Source organism: Calidris pugnax, unplaced genomic scaffold (assembly GCF_001431845.1).
Source record: "Calidris pugnax isolate Ruff unplaced genomic scaffold, ASM143184v1 scaffold21, whole genome shotgun sequence".
Lineage (NCBI taxonomy): Eukaryota > Metazoa > Chordata > Aves > Charadriiformes > Scolopacidae > Calidris > Calidris pugnax.
Window position 1 is genome coordinate 1,069,130 of NW_015090770.1, and position 22,042 is coordinate 1,091,171.

Genomic DNA, 22,042 nt, shown 5'->3' on the forward strand with positions numbered 1-22,042 from the left:
TATTGCACTGTTCTGCAGCCAGTGCAATGAAACAACTCCGCGTTGCTTTCCAAAAAAGATGCTTCTCCCATGACATTTTATAGTAATTCCAGTCAAAGTTGGAGCAAGTGACATTTCTCTGCAGGTCATATGTCTGCCTCCTTTGTCTGCAAAACTATTTGCTGATGTATTTATTTTGGCAATTTCCAATCAGATATGTTTTTATATGCTTTTCCCTCACGCTCCTCCCATTTTTGTGCAACAGGACATTGTACCCTCTAGGATAAGCAGATAGGGGTAAGGACAGAGTCTTCACCTGCTGTAAATTGGCAATGCCAATAAAGTCCTTGGACTTGCACTGTCTTATACCAACACTGGTTATTTATTTTCTCACATATTAGCCTTAATACCCCTCTACTAAATGTATTTATAGACAATTAATTGCCTGACTATATATACATGTGTCTAGAGGAGGAAAGACCCAGCAATCATTTGCAGTCTCTATCTACTTGTGCTACACTTTCCTCTCTAATCCACACACTTTATGTTCACATTTCTGTGTTCAGGCTTTCTGATGGTTCTGGTCTTTAAGGCACTAAAGGTGCTTTGCTCTGCCACAGGCATGTGGCTGGCGAAAGGCGTTTATCTGACATTAGGGAAAGCTATTTTATTTGATTTAAAAAACTCTTTTGTCTTTCTTGATCCAAAATTTGGACTTAAGTCCAGCAAAAAAACTATTTAAACCACAGACAGGGCAAGGAGCTCAGCTGGAATTACTGAGAATAAAAAGATTTTGTTTCAGTGTGACGAAAACCAAAGTTGAATGATTTGAAAATTCATTTATTGCTCATCTAAACCACAATGGGTTTCTGCTGCTGTAAATCTCTGCCTTTTCTATTCTTAATATGTCTTTTATAGACCCATATACTCTCGTCTGAGTTTATATGTTTGGTGACACTGTTGTTCACAACACACCAGCACAAAGAAACCACTGTTATCACTAAATATGCCAGTGTAGTAAATAAAGTTACAAATTCCATCCTACCCATCATTACTCTGGGAACTGTAATAAGATCTGCACTGAATCACTGCAGACCTTGTATTATGGAAAGCTCTGTCAAAGGCTCTGCAATGAAATACTAAACTTGGGGGAGCGCAATGTGCAAATATTTTTAACAAATTGTATTCATTATCAGAGCAACAGGAAAGGAAAAAGTTCATCAATAGATGAATAATAATGAATAGAATTAATATATGACATAAATAAATATAACAGCATTATTCTCCTGTATCACTCTGAACATATATACAATAAATGGTATTTTTTTATTGTGATGCCTTTACTACTCATTAAGACAGGTTAAAGCAAAATGTTTTCTGTTTCACATTGTCTTTTCTCCCCGAGAGGCCTGAGACTGGTGATGAAAATGCCGTTTCTGAAGTAATGATCTGTGCTATTTTTGCCCCAATCAGTAGCGATAAGCAGATGTGAAAGTCCTTGCTGAACCAGGTGGTGAGGAGAGCCGGTGCCAGGCCAGCAGTTTGAGCTGGGAAACAGGTATTTCACCTTTCCGTTTACTGTGACTGAATAGTGTAAGAGGGACATTGCACAACCCACCTCGGCTGGAAGCACACGCACGGTACAAAAAAGCCTAACAGCACTCAGAATCATAGAATTGTTTTGGTTTGAAGAGGCCTTGAAGATCATTGAGTCCAACCATCAACTCAGCACTGCCAAGTCCACCACTACACCATGTCCCTCAGAGCTACGTCTACTCGTCTTTGAAATACCTCCAGGGATGGTGACTCCTCCACTTCCCTGGGCAGCCTATTCCAGTGCTTGACAACCCTTTATGTGAAGAATTTTTTCATAATATCCATCCTAAGCCCCTCCTGGTGCAACTTGAGGCCGTTTCCTCTTGTCCTGTCACCTGTCACTTGGGAGAAGAGACCGACCCCCATCTCTCTACACCCTCCTTTCAGGTGGTTGTGGAGAGAAATAAGGTCTCCCCTCAGTCTCCTTTTCTCCAGGCTGAACACCCCCAGCTCCCTCAGCCTCTCCTCACAGCACTTGTTCACCAGACCCCTCACCAGCTTCGTTGCCCTTCTCTGGACCTGCTCTGGCACCTCAACGTCCCTCACTGTAGTGAGGGGCCCAAAACTGGACACAGTGTTCGAGGTGGGGCCTCACCAGTGCCCAGCACCTGCCTTGTCATGTCGGTAACGCGCCCCAGCAGCGCAGCAGGGATGAACCTCCCCACGTTTCTGTCACTGAACCTCCCATAGTTTCCGTCTATAAGGGCGCTTTTCACCCGTACCTCCGAGCGCTGGCCGGCTGCCCGCGGGTAGCGGCCGTCGCCTGACAGCGGGCCAGGCCCCGCTCCGCCGCCGCCCCCGTCAGCGGCCCGGCGGGGCGCTGGGGAGGCTGCGCGGGGCGGGGACTGGCGCGGGGAGGGAGAAGATGGCGGAGGCCGAGTGAGTCCCGGGGCTGCGGTGGCTGGGGTGCGGGTGGCTTAAGTGAGGCGCTGGCGGCGGGGACGAGCCGGGCCGGGGCGGGCAGAGGCCCCCCAAGCCTCCCCGTCCTCCCCGCCGGCGAGTGTCGCCGTCGCCGCCGGAGCATTGCTTCGGGGCGGGGGTGGCGCCGGGCCCCACCGCTGCTGGGCTACCTGTGCCGGGGCGGGGGGACCGCGGCGGCTGCAGAGGGTAGGCGAGGAAGAAGGCGGTGGGAGCCGTTCTCCATCCCCGGCAGTGGTTAAACCTTCCTCCCGGCGAGGCTCCCCTCGGGCCGGCTGCCTGCGGGCTGGGCCCGGCGCGGCCCGGCCTGCTGCCCCTCGGCGGGCCTCGGTTAACGGGCCCGGCCTGGGCTGGAGGGGCTAACGCTGGCCTGAGGTGACCGGCTCGTTGCCCAAGCCGGGCAGGACCCCCTCAGAGCCCGGGGGGTCCGGTGCGGAGCGGGCTGGAGAGCCGCCTCGCCCAGAGGAGGAGGGTGGCTTGCTTTTGGTGTTGACTCCCAGAAGACAGCTGGTTTCTTGTCATTTCGCCTTTTTTTGCCGTCCTCGGTGTTGCTTAAATAAATCTTCTCTCCCTTGGCCCCCGCTACCCCGCGTTGTGCCCAGTGTGTCTGTGTGGCACCGGGAGCTGTGAGCACAGCAGAAGGCTCCTCACCGGCACGAAGAGCGCTGGGGAGCACTCGCAGGACGGATCTTCTAATTAGAAGACAGTTAAGTGACTAAGTGTTTTGAGAATGTCTAGGGTGATAATTTAGTTGTTAACTTTTTTTTTTTTGTTCTCTTGCGCGATGCCAGCCGTCGTGCAGTCGCCTGGTGAATCGCACGTAAGGCTCTCGCGTGGTATGTGAAAGAGCTTGGATGGAAGCCCTGTGCCGCCGAGGAAAGCACAGCTGGGACGCTGTGGCAGCGCCAAGCCTGTAGCTTTCAGCCTGGTGTTACAGCTTTGGGGTGTGCGTTCCCAAGAGATGAAGGCTCAGCAGTAGTGTTGGTTCAACACGCGAGCTGCTCCCATCTGAGTGCACACCCTCCGTAAAACACAGGCTTTAAAAGGAGAGACGGCATCTCATCTGTCGCCGGGCCTCCCGGGCTAGAAGAAGGAGATGATGTTGTCTTTCAACATCTTAATTTCTGTTTTCATGAAAGGTGATGATAGGGAATACCTTTGCCATGCTTGAACATCATGAACCCAGGCTCTCCGGAGGCACTGAAGAATCTTCACGTGAGTGTTGGTCACCTTGCTCTGTTTTGTGGTGTGCCAGAAAGTCTCAGAGCCAACGAATGGAGAAAATTTGGAAACCGGGCTAAAGTAAATCAGAACAATATGTGTAGGGTGAGAAACCAGGATGGAAACTACTGCATCATGCTAATTTGGGACCTTGCATTACTTGTTATAAACGTTCACTGATGTATACCCACCCAAGTGCCCTTGCTGTAGTCAGGCTATTTACCTCATGGTAAAAATCTGTTTCTGGTGCCTTGAATGACAGTAGTTGTGTAAAAGCAGGAAGCGATTTTTCTTGCATAGAAAATCCCTGTTACATTTTGATGCATAATCACAATTAAATATCATAGATTTGCCTGGAAATCAGGTAAATGCAGGTTTTATATTGTGGAACTGGTTTATGCCAGAATAAAATTGGACTTTTATTTGTTCATCAGCATTTCTAGGGAAAAAAAAATAGTAAGATCTGATTGTTGTTTACGTCAGTATTGCCGTGTGGGACAGTTGATAATTCTTAATTTAGTTGGAGATTATTGTATTTGAAGAATTACAAGAAGGAGAGCCTTGTTAGAGGGAGATATGAAGAGATGGTCTAAAATGGGGAAATAATGGCTGCAGGGAAATTATTAATAGATTTCATCAAAGGTAGGGACCTGGGCCACTCTTGCACAGTATTTTAGTTGATCTTGGCATGCAAAATGGGATGCAGTAATGATGGTTGCGGATGACCCAACGCTGGGAACCATTTGCAGGGCCAGAGAGGACTTAGGTATCCTACAGGGAAAATGGAGTGATGTTTTGCGTCCAAATAAGTGATACCTGTGGGCTGAAATGCAGTGTGCGAGGTCTGGGGCTGGTAACAAGGATCAAGGAGTTCAATAACAGGAAAGAAGAGAGATTTGAATGTAGCGATGCATCCCAGGAGGTGAGCAACCACTTTATGACAGGGGAAAAAGAATTTGTGATCCTCAGTGTGCATCAGAAGAGCTCGTTTAAAGAGAGACTCAGAAGTGTGAACTTTGTACAAAGCTGTGGGAGCGGAACCTGGGATTGTAAGCATCAGATCTTGTCATGCATTTAAAAAAAAAAAAAGGGATCCACAGACTTCAGGAAGTGCCAAGAGCTGTTGGGATGGTGAAGTAAGCGGGGAGTCAAGAGTTTGGCTTGTTTTCTTAGGCAAGCTAAAGCTAAGAAGGGATGTAACAGTTTAAACCCCCTTGTTAGGTCAGTGTTCCTGTGGAGTTTGCAGTTGGGACCTACAATCTCCAGTGCCGTGTACTGAAAAGACTTCTGTAAATTCTGGGAATTCCTGTGATCACCTGGTGGGCGAAGCCTACAGAAAAAGGGGGAGGCTCTCAGCTGAAATTGTGATGTATTTGTGACTCCGTGCTTTCTTTTCTGGAGGCTAAATGTATTATCCAAGCTCCACTGCTGTGCCATGCGGAGGAGGGGAAAAAAAAATTCTGGAGTGCCTCCTTTTTGCTTGAGGGAAGTGTGTTGCAGTGCCAGTGCCAGCCTTGATGCAGACATCTCTTTGGTGTGAGTCAGGATGCTGACTCAGAAGCCAGACACTGTGGTTGCCCTCTTTCCCCCGAAGATGTGCTCATGATTACAAACAACGTGGAGAATCAGCTGTGTAGAAAAGATCCTGTATTCTTAGGAGGGCTCTGCTGCCTCCCTGAACTGCCAGTGGGAAGTTACTTGTGGTCAGAACTTTGTTTTTTTCCTCTTGGAACTTCTTCTGAGTGATGGAGGATGCCATGCTGTGGCATCGCATCTGCTGCGGAGTTACCTGTAGTATCTTTTCTGGATGTATTTAGCTTCCCTTTTGGCTTTCAGGCAGCAAAAGTGAACACTGCATCCTCTGCACCGTCGTTGCGTCTTCAGAGAGCTTCCTCGGGATCTGCCAGTGCCAGGAAGGGGGATGGATACGCTGCTTTGGCTCCCCGTGTGCCTGTGTGGCCATAAGTAAGAGTTAACAGAAGCCGCCACCAGTTGGCAGTTTCAAATTTAAAAACAATGTCAGAGCTTTTTTTCTGAAGTTCCAGGTGGCTAAGCTGTCAGTCACAAGCGTTGTTATACATGGATGTGACACTGGATCCATGTATAACAAGACTCTTGATGGACAGGTTTTTTAAAAAAGAGTGATTGGGATGGGAACTCTGTCATTCCTGTAGTGCCAGCAGTTACTCATGTAGGATGCTACCTAGTGCACAGGCAGGGGGAGCACCGGTTCCCTTCTCTCAGGTTTTTTTATTCCTGATTACAATTACAGTTTGTAGCAACATATGGCGGTTTTCACCGAAAGCGTGTTACTTCGGTAAAGTTCTCTGTATTAAGATTAATTCTCTGGTTTGCTGAGTTTTTTGCTGTTATCCGGGGTTATGAAAATGGATGCACTGTGTGATTGCTGAAATTCTGACTCCATTCTGAAAAATATTTCTCAGATTTCACTTTCCAGTTGAGAAATGTTTTCTGGCGTCTCTTCAAGAGAGGGATCTGTGAACTTCTGTGGCTGATTTGAAACTGAGAGCTGTGTTTACTTGCTTCTGAATTACACAATCTCTTGTTATTGCTTAAAGGAGGGGAGAAAAACAGTTTATTGTTACTGCAAAGCAAGCCTGCCTTCCATCTGATATCGGTTTCATTTCTTCACCTGTGCTCTGTGGTTTCACATTCCTAGCTGTCTCATCCCACATGTTTCCTTCTCCTGTCTCCTACTAGACAAAGCTATTTGTAAAACCTGTTTTCTTTGTAAGGCGTTATTGCAGCTGTGGTTGGCTCTGCTCTCAAATGACTAATTGCCTCCTCAGAAAATTTAGAAAAATATAATAGCCATTTTTTTTTAAGCCTGAACTCCAATATATTTAAGACAAATATATGTTATGTTGCTTGTGTCTGCATTTTTACCCTTTTTTATTATTTTTCAGGGTTTGGGCATCTCCTAATTGAGGAGAGTTGACATACTGATTGCAAGTGAATCCTCCTCAGTCAGCCTGTTGGATGTCTCTGAGAACATAAGAAGTCATGGCAGAAAACGATGCAATGCCAACCTTACCAAAAAAGTGTGGCCCTTACATTTCATCTGTAACCAGTCGTGGCATGAATTTGGTAATTCGTGGTATAGTGCTGTTTTTTATTGGCGTATTTCTTGCATTAGTATTAAACTTACTTCAGATCCAGAGAAACGTTACTCTCTTCCCCCCTGATGTGATCACAAGCATCTTCTCCTCAGCTTGGTGGGTTCCACCTTGCTGTGGCACAGCATCAGGTAAGTTCAGTTGTGTACGTGTGCCTGGCGTGGAGATGAAAGGGTGGAGAGGTAGTTATAAAAAAATAGAGAAAAGGTGTGGAAGATCAAAATTTCTCTCCCAGCATCCCTGCCCTTTCTGAACTATTTCTGTCCTCCTGCTCTCCCCGTGTATACACAAATCCGCATGCATGTGTCCAGAAAATTCTTCTGCTAACTTGCTATACTGTAATATTGTTAGCAGAACAGAACCTAGGTAGTTATATAGTTACAAAAAAATAGAGAAAAGGTGTGGAAGATTAAAATTTCTCTCCCAGCATTCCTGCCCTTTCTGAACTATTACTGTCCTTCTGATCTCCCCGTGTATACACAAATCCACCTGCACGTGTCCAGAAAATTGTTCTGCTAACTTGTTATACTGTAATATTGTTAGCAGAACAGAACCTTTGCTTTTTCTGCTGGGTTACAGTACAAGTTTAACAGACTTTAGAAGGTGGTGCCAGTTCTAACCTTGAGGCTGGGTTACAGGAGAGTGCTCTACAGGCAGCCCTTGAATGTACTCTGGAAGTGCCAGATGGTGCAGCACCCAGAACCTTGTTTTGAGGGCAGCAAACCACCCTGAGTAATGCTCCCTTTTGTGGTCCAGCTTTTCACTTTTCTTCATTCCAGTTCAAGGTGTGGTTTTAGCTCTGTAAAGCTGGGAGACCTGACTGTGTCTCGGGCTGTTGAGGCCTGGCATGCAGATTGTGCTTGTAGGGGCACCTTGCAGAAGAGAGCACCTCACTTCCATTCATGTATCAAGTGGGATGATGTGAACATGCTTCATTTCTCCCATCACTGCACAGGGATTTGAGGCTTTTGCATGTTTAGCTACTTTAAGTGAGATGTCTACTGTAGGTAGTAAGAAATAGCACTCTTCCCTCTTCTTTAATCTTCAAGTATCAAGGCATATCCCATGTTACAAGCCTGATGGAATTTGGCTTTCTGCTTGGCTCGGAAGATCACTGATCCCGTGGGTCAGTTTTACACTTTCTAAGGGAATATTCTTAGCAGCCAGTATGGGAGGATGCTGCTTTAGCAAACCTTTACAGCAAAGGCAGTATCTTCCTTGATCAGTTTTAATAAGATGGAGAAGCTCATGTTTCTGGGTATAACATGAGTCAATAAACTAGCTTTTGAGATGGCATCGCTCTTCTGCTAATGATAATATTTAAGTCTGTTTTTTTTCCCAAGTTGTGTGATTGCTTTCTTTTTGATACCTTGTTGAAACACTACACCCTAGATGTCACAGAGGAGCTTGATTTGAAGGGAAGCCCTCTACGGAGGTCTCTGAATATATGTCAGTTTTGTTCTCCTGTGGAAATGCATTTGGCAAGTTATGGTGTCAGTTACGCACCTGCTTTATCTGCTAGATGTCTTAGTCCTCTTTCTGTTGTCTCACTGAGATTGTTGATTAGTTTTTGGTTTGTATCCTACGTTTACTGCATTTTTCTTTTATATTTTAAACTGTTTGTCTTGACAAACACATCTGGTGAAGGCTTGATGTATGGAGTAGTGGTGGTGAAAATGACAGAATCCCAACTTGAAGCAGCAAGGCATAAGGTTTGCAGTGTTTGCTGCAATGTTGGCACTCTCAGCTGCTGGCATCAGGCTGCACCTTACGCTCTCTTGGGTCATCTGAGAACACTGTTTGCAGCTGCCTGTGGGGAAGTAGTGAAGGCTAGATCTTGCCATCAGCTCAGAAGAAACTTGTGGGCCTGTCTGGTTCTGATGGATTGGTGGTTTTGAGGGAAAGGCTGGATATGGCTTGTAAAATGGAGTCAGTCACCTGCTAGGCATTTGCAATATGTGATTTAAAGATATTCTTGCCTTAATTGGCTTTTCCCAGCAGGAGTGACCCCTCTTGAGGTGTTCTCAGTTCTTTCTTTCTTTTTCATTATCAGTCTTTTCCTCTCCATTTTCTTTCCTTATCTTCTCTGCTAGCATACGTATAGGGAACCTCAATGGTAAATGCTGATAATTCACCCATTTTCTTACCATTCGTACTTGCACATCCTTCCTGGAATTGGTGTGAACACTTCTCTGCAGTATGGTTTGTTATGAACAGAATAAAGGTATTTTGCATATTTATAATCAGAGAAGTCAGTGCATATTTTGCATATTTATAATCAGGAGTTGAGAGAGGTCCTTTCGTCGTCACTGTTATTAGTCATCAGTTTGGCCCAATGCCTTTAGCGAGAAGATTGCTCAGGGAGGTGGTGTGTTTTGTTTTTTTTTTTTTTCCTCTCCAGCTTTACTGGTGATTTATTTTCCTGAATCCTGGAGATCAGTTTTCTCTCTGGCAGAAGAAAGAGTATTTGCTCCAGCAGCAAGCCAGGCTGAGGGCTCTGGAGTCCCTGCCCGTGACTCAGGCTCTGCCCGCCCCCAAGCACCAGTGTTATGCCTCAGCGGTGTTGGTAACAGTCTTTTCAGCTGCAGTTGTGGTAGAGCACACGTTTATGAAGAAAAGTTCAAAGAGCATAGCAGTTCCCTGGGGTTGAAAGTCCTGTTTGTTTTCTGTATTCAACAGCTGCTGCAGGCCCTTAGCTTTCCCTCTTCTGTGTGAGCCTTTATAGTAGCACTGAAGAAGAGAAAAACATGTTCCAAACAAAAACTGCTTGTAACAACAGCAAAAGAAGACACAAAATATTGATACTATAAGCCATGCTCTACCCTTTATTGTGGTGTGTTTGTTTTATGGTTATTTAAACATGGATGTTTGATATGTGCCAGCCTGCAAGCTATTACTGCTCTTTTTGAACTACAGTGTGAGGCTGCAGATTTGGGTAGGGGGCAGAGCTCTTTCATCCTCCTCCCTGAATTCAAATTGTCTCTGTTTGGCTACTTCTGCCACATCACTGCTGCAGTGGTTGAAGATGCTGCTGAAGTTTTACAGGGCTTTTTTTTAAATAATGAAATTGTTTGAAATCCCTCTTCTTTTGCATTGTACGTTTTGTGCTATTTATCCTTAAAAGGTCTGGTTTGTTAGTCACAATAATTGTCAAAGTCTAGATAGTCTTTATTTTAGTGAAATACTGCTACTGCTTTAACTTTTGGGTGTTTTTTTTTCTTTTCTGTCTCCACAGCTGTGATTGGGTTATTGTACCCATGCATGGACAGACATCTGGGAGAGCCACATAAATTTAAGAGAGAATGGTCCAGTGTGATGCGATGTGTAGCAGTCTTTGTGGGAATAAATCATGCCAGCGCTGTATCCTATATTCTGATGAAATTGGCGATAACAAATGGGTTTCCACTAAAACAAAGCTCACACAGTCAGTCACGGTGAATTGTTGTTAAAGGTATAACATGCAGCACTTTTGCAAGGGAAATGCAGAACATGTGATAGTGTTAAACTGTCATAGGAGTATCGGAGGTGATATGTCTCGTGTCTTTTTGTTCTGAAAAATCTCTTCATAGGGAATGGCTCAGTATTGGGCTTTGTCTTATGTAGTCTTTTTTTATTTGAATAATTAAGTGTGGTGAAATATTTTCTTATGTAGTCTATATTTATTATTTGAATAATTAAGTGTGGTGAAATATTTATGTGGTAGGTATTACAGAAAATTGCTTTTAAGACGTTCCAAGGGTTGATGTCCTTTTAACATTGTAGTGAGAGGTTATAACCCAGTCCTGAGGTCATCAGTGAGGCATGTGCATTCACAAAGAATGGGGAAAGCTCAGGACCAGGTAACAGCCAGGACTGCACACAGACAGTCAGTGTCGTTACCCCATCCTACAAATGATGCCTTGATGCCTAGTGAGTAGTTCCCATTCCTGTGGTCATTTGGCAACAGCAATTAGAAGTCAGTCAGCACGTTTCAGGACATTACTGACAGGACAGGCAGGACACATTGAGCCAGCAGTGTGCTCTTGTGGCCAAGAAGGCCAATGGCATCCTTGCAGTGTATCGAGAAGAGTGTGACCACCAGGTTGAGGGAGGTTATCCTGCCCCTCTACTCTGCCCTGGTGAGGTCCCATCTGGAGTACTGTGTCCAGTTCTGGGCTCCCCAGTTCAAGAAAGACAGGGAACTGCTAAAGAAGGTACAGCAGAGAACTACAAAGATGGTTAGGGGCCTGGAGCATCTCTCTCATGAGGAAAGACTGAGGGACTTGAGTCTTTTTAGTCTGAAGAAGAGAAGACTGAGGGGGGATCTGATCAATGAATACAAATACTTAAAGGGTGGGTGTCAAGAGGATGGGGCCAGTATTTTTTCGGTGGTGCCCAGTGACAGGACAAGACAAACAGATGGGCACAAACTTGAACATAGGAAGCTCCATCTAAACATGAGGAGGAATCTCTTTCCTGTGAAGGTGGCAGAGCACTGGAAGAGGCTGTCCAGAGGTGTAGTAGAGTCTCCGTCACTGGAGACATTGAAAACCAGCCTGGACACGTTCCTGTGCAACCTGCTCCAGGTGGACCTGCTTTGGCAGGGGTGTTGGACTAGATGATCCCCAGAGGTCCCTTCCAACCCCAACTCATTCTGTGATTCAGTGATTATTCTCCTCTTAGTTGTCTAGCTATTCAGGTACACCCTTGCACAAGTGTGGTCAAAATTGGCATTCCTTCATTCTGAAGCAGCTGGGGACAAGCTGGTGACAGGGTGCTTTTCACGTGGATTGACACACCTTACTGACAGTGCTATGAGTCTTAGTGGTTTTGTGTAGTTGTGCTTAGTGCCTCCTCAGTCAGGTAAAACCAAGATCTGTCTGTGAAAATTGTAAACTAATTAAAAAGCAAGTTGATCATCTCTGGAGCTCTGACCTCCTTCAGTGTCAGCTCCAACACGATTTCCAGAAACCGTGCTAAGAAGTTCTGATCGCCTGCTACTAAATCGCCTCTTTCCAGGAAAAGAGGGGAAGTGAAGTGAAGGATGTGAGAGCTGGCTGAATTCTTACTGATGTGGCTTGGTCCTCAGATGAGTTTTGTTATTGTTTGGTTTTGTTCCCAGCAGACATCCTATCCGGTGTGGCCGGATGAGCTGGAGCTGGAGCTGCTGGGGTTCAGAGTCATCCCCACTGTCCCTCAGGAGCCTCGCTCTCCTGCCCAAGGTGTATTAATCTGGTCCTGTGGTTCTCACCAACCTGGGCTGTACCTGTTGTGTGAGCACACACAACCTCCCTGCTTTCCAGAAATGCATGAGAACTGACACTTCTCTCTGCATGGGTCAGATTATTTACAGCAAACCTCCCTGCAGTTTCCCAACAGCTGTTACACATATTCCAGGACATCATTAATGTACTGCCTGCATTTCCTCCCTGACAGCTCTCCAGACTGCTTGCTTTTCAGGATATTACCAGTTCTGCACATTACCATATTTGGTATGGTATTTAGTCTTTTTGGACACTTTTTCTGATGCTATTGATTTTTATTCTGTAATTATTTCAGTTAGCTGAACTTGTTTCTCACTTCCTTTAGGTCTCTCTCCAGGTCTTTGTGAGAAAACAGGGCAGTGTTTTTATGTTGTCATCCCATAAATGTGCTTTCAGGCTTATGCAACTTGACAGCCTCCTTTTTAAGAATCTGTTTTGGGCAGGAGTAGTGAGGATGAGTTAGTGTTTCCAAAACATTTTGAAGAATGTGAAATGCTACAAAGATCTCTGGAGTGACTTCACACTTTTATCATGAGGTTGACAAAACTGATTTTTCAATGTTGATTTCTAGGACTACTTTCACAGTAATACTATTTACATTTTGTTTTATAGAAAACATTAAGATTTTTAATGTGTAGCTGAATGTAAACTAGCATGTAAATTAAACAGAATTGCAATTAAGTGTTACAAATACATTATTTTTTTTCAGTAAATCCTTGTCATTTAGAGGAGTCTAATGCTAGATTTAAGGTTTCTTGCTTAGTGTCATAAAGGACCAGGTAAGGATGAGATGTTCTTACTCTGAACAGTAAGACGTGCATTGTGTGTCCATATAAAACACCTGCATTATTTGGTAGGTGTGTAGTCTCTTTGCTCTTGTAAAGTGCTAAGACCATAAAAATGTCAAGAAGTGTCCTAATTCTTTAGTTTTCTGATGTATTGGTGATGCTTACAAGGCTTATTTCCTTGTGCTTGATAGCTGTGTGATAGCTAATAGAGCTAGTGCTGGATTTTTTGATGGTATTTTTTTCTGTTGTGCCAAAATATGATAAGCAGAATGAGAAAAACCTGCTTTACACTTGTATATGGTATTTCCAAGCTTATCCTTAACTATCAACACAGAAAGTGGATTTTGCCAACAATATCCAGTTGTCTCTCACGTTAGCAGCCTTGTCAATTGGACTGTGGTGGACGTTTGATAGATCACGAAGTGGCTTTGGTCTTGGAGTAGGAATTGCTTTCCTGGCCACGTTGGTGTCACAACTTCTGGTCTACAATGGAGTTTATCAGTAAGTATTTACTCCTCCAAGGTTGAGTGACAGTCTTCTGGAGCTGTAACATGAAATCAGAATAATTGAAAGGATAGAACTTGACATGATTTCTAACGATGCCAGCATTTAATTATAAGCGTAACATAAATTGGACTGTTCAGGAAAGCTTTTATGGGTTTGTAAAAGACTTCTGGTTGGAAGTTGCTTACTTCAATAAAATTGCTACCTAAGCAACAAGGCAGTATGCTTTTTTGATTGAACAAATGGGTTTGTAATCAATAAGGAGCTTTCTTTATTTGCTGCAAGTAATTAAATGTCAATAATACATGTCTTTTTTTAGTTGAAATGTCCTAATATTTAAATTTATGGATTTGTCTCATGTGACTGGGGGACTCTATGTACTGCACAACATTGAGCTCAAAAATGTGCGTTCTTTTCCAGATACACGTCTCCAGATTTCCTTTATGTTCGTTCCTGGTTGCCATGTATATTTTTTGCTGGTGGAATAACCATGGGCAATATTGGCAGGCAGCTGGCAATGGTAAGTTTGGAGGGGGGGGACACTAATCACATTCTAGTAAAATTTTTAATCTACACGTCATTCCTTCCTTCATATATACTGACCAGCTATTTGACCTGTGGATGTGGAGTAAGGTAGAAATCAGTAATCATTGCTTTTTGAGCTAGTTGGTGAGCTGTTAGTACTGTTACTCAGAGCACAGGCCATGACTCTGCTGTGTACCCTCCCAGCTGCATACTTCTAGTCCGTTCAGAACGAGGAGCTAAATATGAGCCCCCATGTTTGGGTAGAAGTGAGGCAATACCCTGAGTCTGAACTGCTCTTCCTGCTGCTCAAGGAGACAGAAATTGCAGCCAACAGTGTCTGCACGGAACTTAGGGAGACCAAACTTGTCTGAGTGAAGTGTAAGCTGGGCTATTTTACCACCCGTTTTGTAGAAGAGTCTCCCTTGTAGCAGTCTTTTTCATTACTTATGTAAATAAATATTAATTTCATCAACTTTTGTTTTTCAGTATGAATGCAAAGTCATTGCAGAGAAGTCTCATGAGGACTGAGGAGAACAGTGTGCACCTTTTAAACAGGAAAATATCTGACAAATGACTGTTGGAGGAGCATAAGGAACACTTGACTATGAAATTGCCAAAATGCAATTTTTTTTCCCTTGAGTGGTATACATTACTGCAATCTGTGATTGCTGCTTCTATAGAAACCTTGATGTCTGATTTTGATTACTGTGAAGTTACAATAGTATGCAATACATTTGACAATATTGGTTCAATTATAGGATTCTTTTTTTCCAAATCTAAACTGAGTTTACCATAAATTCTTGTCTGTCCGTAATGTTGCAGTGCCAAACTGAACATTTGCACTACGTTTCTGTAGCTGAAACTTCTGCTTCACTTTATCTTGAAAGTTTGGAGGAATTTGTTCTTAATGGCTCAGTGAAAGACAGGGGGTTCAAATTTAGGAATAAAAATCTTCCGTTTCTCTGACGATAGCCCTTATTATCTGTATGAAATCCATGGATTACGGGTGAACTTTGATGCAATAAGTAACTGATTTCTGCCTGTTATCACACTGTATTGTTCTTCTTGCATCACATGTGAGGAAACTGAATATGGATTGTATGGGTTATTGCTGTAGCATTTCATCTGGCTGTAGTACAGAATGCAGAAATGGAAACTGAGGCTGGAAATGGTTTGCTGTTTTTCCCCTGGTACAGCCGGTATACATGTTTGCGTAGGAATTTATGTGGACAGATTCTGAAACTACTAGTTGCATTGAGTAACAGGGTGCAATTCGGGTCATTCTTGTACAATCCTTTAATCTGACTTGTGTTGATCTCTTACAAAAAAAAAAAATCTTAGGGAGTTCTTATTGCAAAACTTAATTCTGCTGACCTAAATCAGCCACTACCATATAGTGTCATAAACCCCTCCATTTCCAATGTTACTCTTGACAGTTCTTGTCTTCTATCTGCTCTGTTTGCAGGGATCAGCAGCAGGAGGCAAGACTATCTTTTAGGTACTGATGTAGCCCTTATTGCTGGGACTATGGTCCAGGCAACCATAAATGCATTTGTTCTTCTAGCAGTTTTCTGAGGTAGGGAAATGCTGTTACCCTTGTTTTACAGGTGCCTGTGCTCAGAACGTCTGAGAGGGCAGAGGGCTGGAGTAGGCTGCGTGCTCATCAGTTCCTTAAGAAGAAGGATTTTTAGTGTGTGACCTGTATTTGCGGGCATATGTGGAATTTCCTCTTGGCTTTGCAGCTCCCTTTTAAGACCATAAGATATTAGAACTTGTGTGAGAGAGCAGACTGCCAGAGGACACTGCTGAGGTGTGCCAGCAGTGAATTTGATACAGGATGTCTTCGCTTTGTTTCCCCCCCTTCTGTCTCGTGTGTTGACGATGTTTTAATGTATTCGTTTTCCTTTTCTTGTCTTGAAGTGCTATTTTTTTAAATCTTCCATGAAAGGTTTGTAAGTCATGTTACACCTCCCTCACCTAGGGAGGCTGGAGTTGGTCCAAAGAACAAATAGATATTTAGACAAGTTTTTATTAATAAATGTGTGTGTGCATTGTTCACAAAGCTTGACATAGGCAACTCTTTTTCAGTCTGAAGAGTATGCAATGGAGTGCTTCCAAAATTGTTTTAATGAAAGAGGTGGTCACAAAAGGAAAATATCTTATGCATTGTACACAAAGCTTGAAATAGGCAACTCTTTTTCAGTCTGAAAAGTATGCAACGGAGTGCTTCCAAAATTGTTTTAACGAAAGAGGTGGTCACAAAAGGAAAATATCTTGAATGGGGAAGTGTAAAAATAATAAATAAGCAAATGATCTGTGAAGAGCTTGGTTCTGCAGCTCTACAAAGTTTAATCCGCTTAGTTTCATCGTGGTTCCATGACAGTTCTGCACCTGAAACACACTTTCGTGGGGAAATGTTTCAGGAAAGCGCTTAGAGATGTGCTTTGTTTTAAGCAGAGGTAGAACATGTTTAAGTAGATCCCTGATGAGAGGTTTTCTTTTAATCCAACTGTACGGCAATAAGAAGCATTTCGTTAATAAAACCAAGAAACTGTTAGGGCATGAAGTTTCTTTAGGCAGACTCTGGCATTTCACTGAAGAAGCTGTTGGGTCGCTCTCCGTACAGTATTTGGCCTCCTCCGCCTTCTGTACTTAAACAAATGGCTTTGGCTTGGTGGGCAGCATGATGCGTCCCTCCTGAGCTATCAGGGCATGAATGGCATAAAAAAAAAATCACGTTTCTTATCCTGACTGTAGGGAATGGTGTGGTACAGCTGTAGCCAGCGTGCTGATGTGATGAACGGTTTACTTTCATCATGACCAGTAAGTGTACGCAACTGGAGATGAGTAGTTGTTGTTATTCACTTGGTGGTAGAACTGCTTTTTACCTGCTGGTCTAAATATTTACACAGACGAAGCCTGGTGTGTGCTCAAACGTGCACTGTGTGAGACGTGGTCATCGTGCATCTGTGACACCCACTCTGCAACACTTCGCACTCGGATTCATCTAAACCTGACCAGGGTGTGTGCTGGCCACTAACTTCTTTTAAATTTCATTTTGGAAATTTTGAGAGCGTGTTGTGCAAAGGCAGCAATCATCCAAAATAAACTTGGGTGGAGTCCTTTATTTAGACGTGTTTTATTATTTTTATTCTCATTTGACTGAAGTACGAGGTTCACATCTTGGGTGTTGTATTTTTTCAGACCACGTTGTGATTTCTATGGGTGGTGTGCTCGGTCCCTGACAAAGGTTCATGATGAGGACGCTGACATGGCCTTAATGTAGTGGTGTGAACATGCTGCTACTCTATAGCGTGTAATTATAATGTCAGACTGTCTTAAAAATGCTGTTCAATGCAGAATGAACAAGGTATATTTTAGATACAACTTTATAAGCACTATAACCTCTTCACTAATTAAGCATTGTAAGGTCTATGCTGTTTAAACTGGCAAATTGCTGTTAAAAGCAAAATGTGCATTAAATACGATTACAACCTCATTTATAGGTTTCTTTATTCAAGGAATAATACTGTTTTTTTTAAAAAATACACTCAGTTGTCGTCTATCAGCAATCTCATAATAATTTTTGACCATTGAGCTGTCATAGTGGTTGCACTAAATACCTGTCTAGAAATACTGAAAAAGGAGCAGGCGAGATCGCATCGGCAGCGATTCTATCATAATTAGCACGCTGAGCTGCTGTGGAACATTTGCCCTTTTGAATCTGCAAGGGGAATATTTGAGCTGGGGGGAAAATAAGCCCGATAACTTCAGTTGCAATAGAGAAAATAGAGATTTAGATATAAATAACCTCTATGAATATGAAAAAAACCCAACCATGAATGGATGGGAATCCCTTAATATATTTGTATTTATTAATGTTCCGGTCTGGATATGAACTGAATGTTATTCTGGTATTCACAGGCAGCGCCCATCGCTCTGTCTCAAAAAAGATGTAACAAATAGAGGTTTAGAAATGTAGAAATGTAATGAAGAAAGGATGGGGAGAGAGGTTCATCGTGTTTGAGATGTGGTGCCCGCAGCAGGAACAGCACCAAGCGATGGTTGGAAAGGGCACAGGGGGCAAAGGGAAAAACCCCATGTTCCTGTTGGATGGAGCAACTTCTGATCCAAAAATCCCAACTCTGCTGTCAAAATACAGAGTCCTGGTTGTGCCAGCTGTCTGACCAGAGGAATTGCAGCCAAGGATAGATAGAAATAACCATAATTTTACCTAGTCGTAGCACTAAGGTCAGTCAAAAGCACGCTGGCAAAGGGGCTGCACTGGAGACCTCACCTCTGCCTTTCATCTGTAGCCTCTCCATGAGAGCATCGCCCTGGGCAATGGAGACTCCATGTCCTTCCTGACCCAGTCCAGCCCGAGGGTGTTGAATGGAAAGTTGCCTGCTTCATAGAATGGTTTGGGTTGGAAGGGACCCTTAAAGATCATATAGTTCCAGCCCCCCTGCCATGGGCACGGACACCTCCCACTAGAGCAGGTTGCTCAAAGCCCCATCCAGCCTGGCCTTGAACACCTCCAGGGATGGGGCAGCCACAGCTTCTCTGGGCAACCTGTTCCAGTGTCTCACCACCTTCACAGCAAAGAATTTCTTCCTAGTATCTAGTCTAAATCTCCCCTCTTCCAGTTTAAAACTGTTACCCCTTGTCCTGTCACTACACTTCCTGACACAGAGTCCCTCTCCAGCTCTCCTGTAGCTCCCTTCAGATATTGGAAGGCTGCTATGAGGTCTCCCCGGAGCCTTCTCTTCTCCAGGCTGAACATCCCCAGCTCTCTCAGCCTGTCCGCATACGAGAGGTGCTCCATTTCTCTGATCATCTTTGTGGCCCTCTGCTGGACCTGTTCCAGCAGATCCATGTCCCTCCTGTGCTGAGGACTCCAAAGCTGGACACAGTACTCCAGGTGGGGTCTCACGAGCACAGAGTAGAGGGCCAGAATCACCTCCCATGACCTGCTGGCCACACTTCTCCTGATGCAGCCCAGGATGGGGTTGGCTTTTGGAGAGAATCTTCCAACCCCTGGGCTGCCAAACTCTCACCAAACTCATCTTGTGCCCCCCTTTATAACGTGGCTGCTGTGGCAGATAGGAGGAGAGCAAACAAAGAAACTTTTCCTCTGCAGCTTCTCTACTTCCCTTCTGCCATCTGGCTGGGAGCTGCCGCGGGGACCCCTGGGCATACACCAGCCTTCCCTTTTTATCTCTCCCAGCATGCAAGGAAAGGACATCACTTTTTCCAGCTGCGTCGCCCTGGACGTTTTGCATATGCTTTTGTATGTTTTGGAGCAGCGTTAGCAATAATTCCTAATGGTAAGGGATGAATACATGACCTGTGGAAGTGATGTAAAGTATCAAACACAGTGGTTGTAGCAGCACACGCACAGCTGGGCGGGGGCAACGTGTGTCTCACCGTGGAAATAGCTATCTAATGCCCGTAGTTTGGATGCCAGTACTAAAGGCAAAGCACGAGTAATTTTGCAGCTTAATGTTCAGTACTAAACAGTAAATGAAAGGTCAGTCCAACGTGTTAACTGTCATGGAGTGGTAAACACTGCTTTAATTGCTCTGCGCAGCCAGCTTGGAGTTTTGGTGTGTCTCTTGTCATGTTTTGAGCGGCGCGGTCCAGAGCCCTGTCCTGATCACCTCCCCCTGGTCAAATGACAAAGCCTCAAATTAAAGGGTAAACTTTATGCCTGGGCTTTTCAGGCAGCTACTGGGAGTTTGTGCTTTGAATGCTGAGAAGCCAGGCTGGGGAAGAGGTAGAGGTCCTTGGAGCTGAAACCCAGGTTGAAGTATAGTTTTGCATTTTGTTGAGGTTTTCCTTTCTGAGGTGCAGAAGTGGGAAGGCACCCTTTATCAGAGAGCGGAGCTATAGAAAGAGGGCTAGTGGTCTTAAACTGAAGGAGGGGAGATTTAGATTAGATATCAGGAAGAAATTCTTTACTGTGAAGGTTGTGAGACACTGGAACAGGTTGCCCAGAGAAGCTGTGATGCCCCATCCCTGGAAGCATTTAAGGCCAGGCTGGATGCTGCGATGCCCCATCCCTGGAAGCATTTAAGGCTGGATGGGGCTTTGAGCAACCTGGTCTAGTGGGAGGTGTCCCTGCCCATGGCAGGGGGGTTGGAACTCAATGATCTTTGAGGTCCCTTCCAACCCTAACCATTCTATGATTCTATGATTCTACTAATTTTCCCCAGCCCAAGCCAGTAGGAAGCTCAGTGGTGCCCAGTGTGCCCTGTGTACCAGTGTCAGACGCGCAACCTCCGGCGTCCCTGGGTGGAAGTTCATAGGATTCACCTTCTGATCTGGCAGGGGTTCTGCCTTGACTTCTGCCCTTAAAAACCTGTGTGGAGGGAGTGAGCTGCTGCACGGTGGTTACACAGGGACACCTGTACACCTTGCAGAGTCTTCACAATGGCAAAGTCCACAGCTATAGCTATAGGGTTTGCTTTGTATGAATCTGTTGGTAGAAATCCAGTATTTGTGCCTTGTAAGCAAATACGGCAAAACATTTGCTGAAAGGAAATCAGTGTTTATAAGTCTTTGTTGTCTGAATTCATAACTGCTATTTCTGTTCTCTTAGTTCAACGTGTCTTGTGTTACGTGAGACATAAACCTACATTTGTTACATAAACCTACAGTTCAGTTATTTAATACTTCTTTTTTTGTAATCAAACCTCAAAGCAAGATTTGTTTCATGCAATTATTCAGGGGAAATGTGTGAACTAAAAAGAAAGCTGGAAGGAATAGGGTTGCAACTTAATTTACCAGCTAGAAATTACACAAGGAGAATCTCTAACCATTTGCATAATGTTGCAAGAAAGAAGATGATAATAAGTGATGATTCTGATTTCATCCTGGGTTTCAAAACAAGAGGGGACGAGGGAGCCTTGCAGACACAGCACATTTGTATTGACTTGTTCTGAACTTCAGCTGTTCTCCAAAGCCATCATTTTATCGCCCACGGTCACCAGAGCATGTTTTGGCTCATCTGCTTTCCTCTAATCCAGCTGTGCCAGTTGTTTCCTTAGTGACTGGGGGTGCCAGGGGAAAGCCTGGCCGTGCCATCGGAGAATTTGTAGGAAAATGGCTTTAGCAACTTCTAGCTGAGACCGACACGGTCCTTTTGAACTTCATGAGAAACTGGTGATGTGGCCCTGGGCGCTTTGGTTGGTTTGGGTGAGGTGAAGGTGAGGGATGTAATTACAGGGTGTTCAGGTGGGGGTGACGGTCCCTGTAAGGACATCAAGTGCATCTGTTAATTACAGGCTCTAAGGAAAAGCAGAGTTGGCTGCTTCTGCAGACCATCGTTTCTTGTCTGAAGGGGTGAGACCTGCTGTCACTTTGCCAAAGAGGGAAGAACATGCTTTTTTCCTCCTCCTTACTCTTTGCACAGATACGTAGGAGCCCGAGCTAAGGACAGTTAATCCCGTTCTTGGAACTGGGACTATTTTATAGGCTGGGTTAGTGCTGAAAGACTCCACTGTTTTCTTTTTAAAAACAAATGCTTGTTCTGCGCTGCATGTCAAGTGCAATCACTGCTGAATGAACTGACAGGCAAAGCCAAGTTCTCAGCTGAACTGGCGTAGCTCCATCCGTTCCAGGGGATATGCAGCACTTCATGCTGGTCAGGAATTTGGCCCCCTGTGTTTGAAAGGGATGACATTATTTAGACCTCACTTCTTTTCTAAAGTGGTACAGGTCAAAAAAAAAAAAAAATCCGGCGTTGTGCAACAAGTTAGAGCAGCAAAGTGCAGAATCTGCCTTTCCCTCTTCCCTCTCACCACCGACAAAAATCCTCATAGTTTTCTGTGATTTACAGTGTGTGCTTTTTATATGGTTTATCAACCCTTCAGGAGGACTGACTTATAAGAATCAGATCTGGCAGATCGGATTAATAATGATGCAAATGTGAAATGTTGGCTCTGATGAGCTTGTTGTCATAAATGCTTACCACAATCTTACATTTTATTTTTTTTTTGTCCAGCGTTTGGCCTGTAGGAAATTCAGCCGAGGGTTTGTGTTGGACCCGTGCCTGTTCTGATTAAACTGGAGAGAGAGAAATAATACCGCTTTGTGTGGTTTCAGGCTCCTCTTACCAACCAGTTCCCTC

The 22,042-nt window shown here is 44.3% G+C and overlaps 1 protein-coding gene across 4 annotated transcripts; it reads left to right on the forward strand.

Moving 5' to 3' along the window:
• The first annotated feature begins 2,402 nt into the window (after positions 1-2,402).
• INSIG2 (insulin induced gene 2) lies at positions 2,403-17,410 on the forward strand. 4 transcript variants are annotated; one of them, XM_014939905.1, is made up of 8 exons: positions 2,403-2,454; positions 6,642-6,982; positions 10,087-10,211; positions 13,217-13,383; positions 13,807-13,906; positions 14,398-15,409; positions 15,519-16,048; positions 16,164-17,410. In XM_014939905.1, exons 2-6 carry the CDS (start codon positions 6,739-6,741, stop codon positions 14,437-14,439), a joined length of 678 nt encoding a protein of 225 aa, XP_014795391.1. In that variant the 5' UTR covers positions 2,403-2,454; positions 6,642-6,738; the 3' UTR covers positions 14,440-15,409; positions 15,519-16,048; positions 16,164-17,410. The 4 variants fall into 4 exon arrangements, with proteins under 4 accessions (XP_014795391.1, XP_014795374.1, XP_014795400.1 ...); XM_014939888.1 differs by having other exon boundaries at positions 14,398-16,048; XM_014939914.1 differs by having other exon boundaries at positions 2,425-2,454; positions 6,642-6,822; positions 14,398-16,048.
• The last annotated feature ends 4,632 nt before the right edge of the window (positions 17,411-22,042 follow it).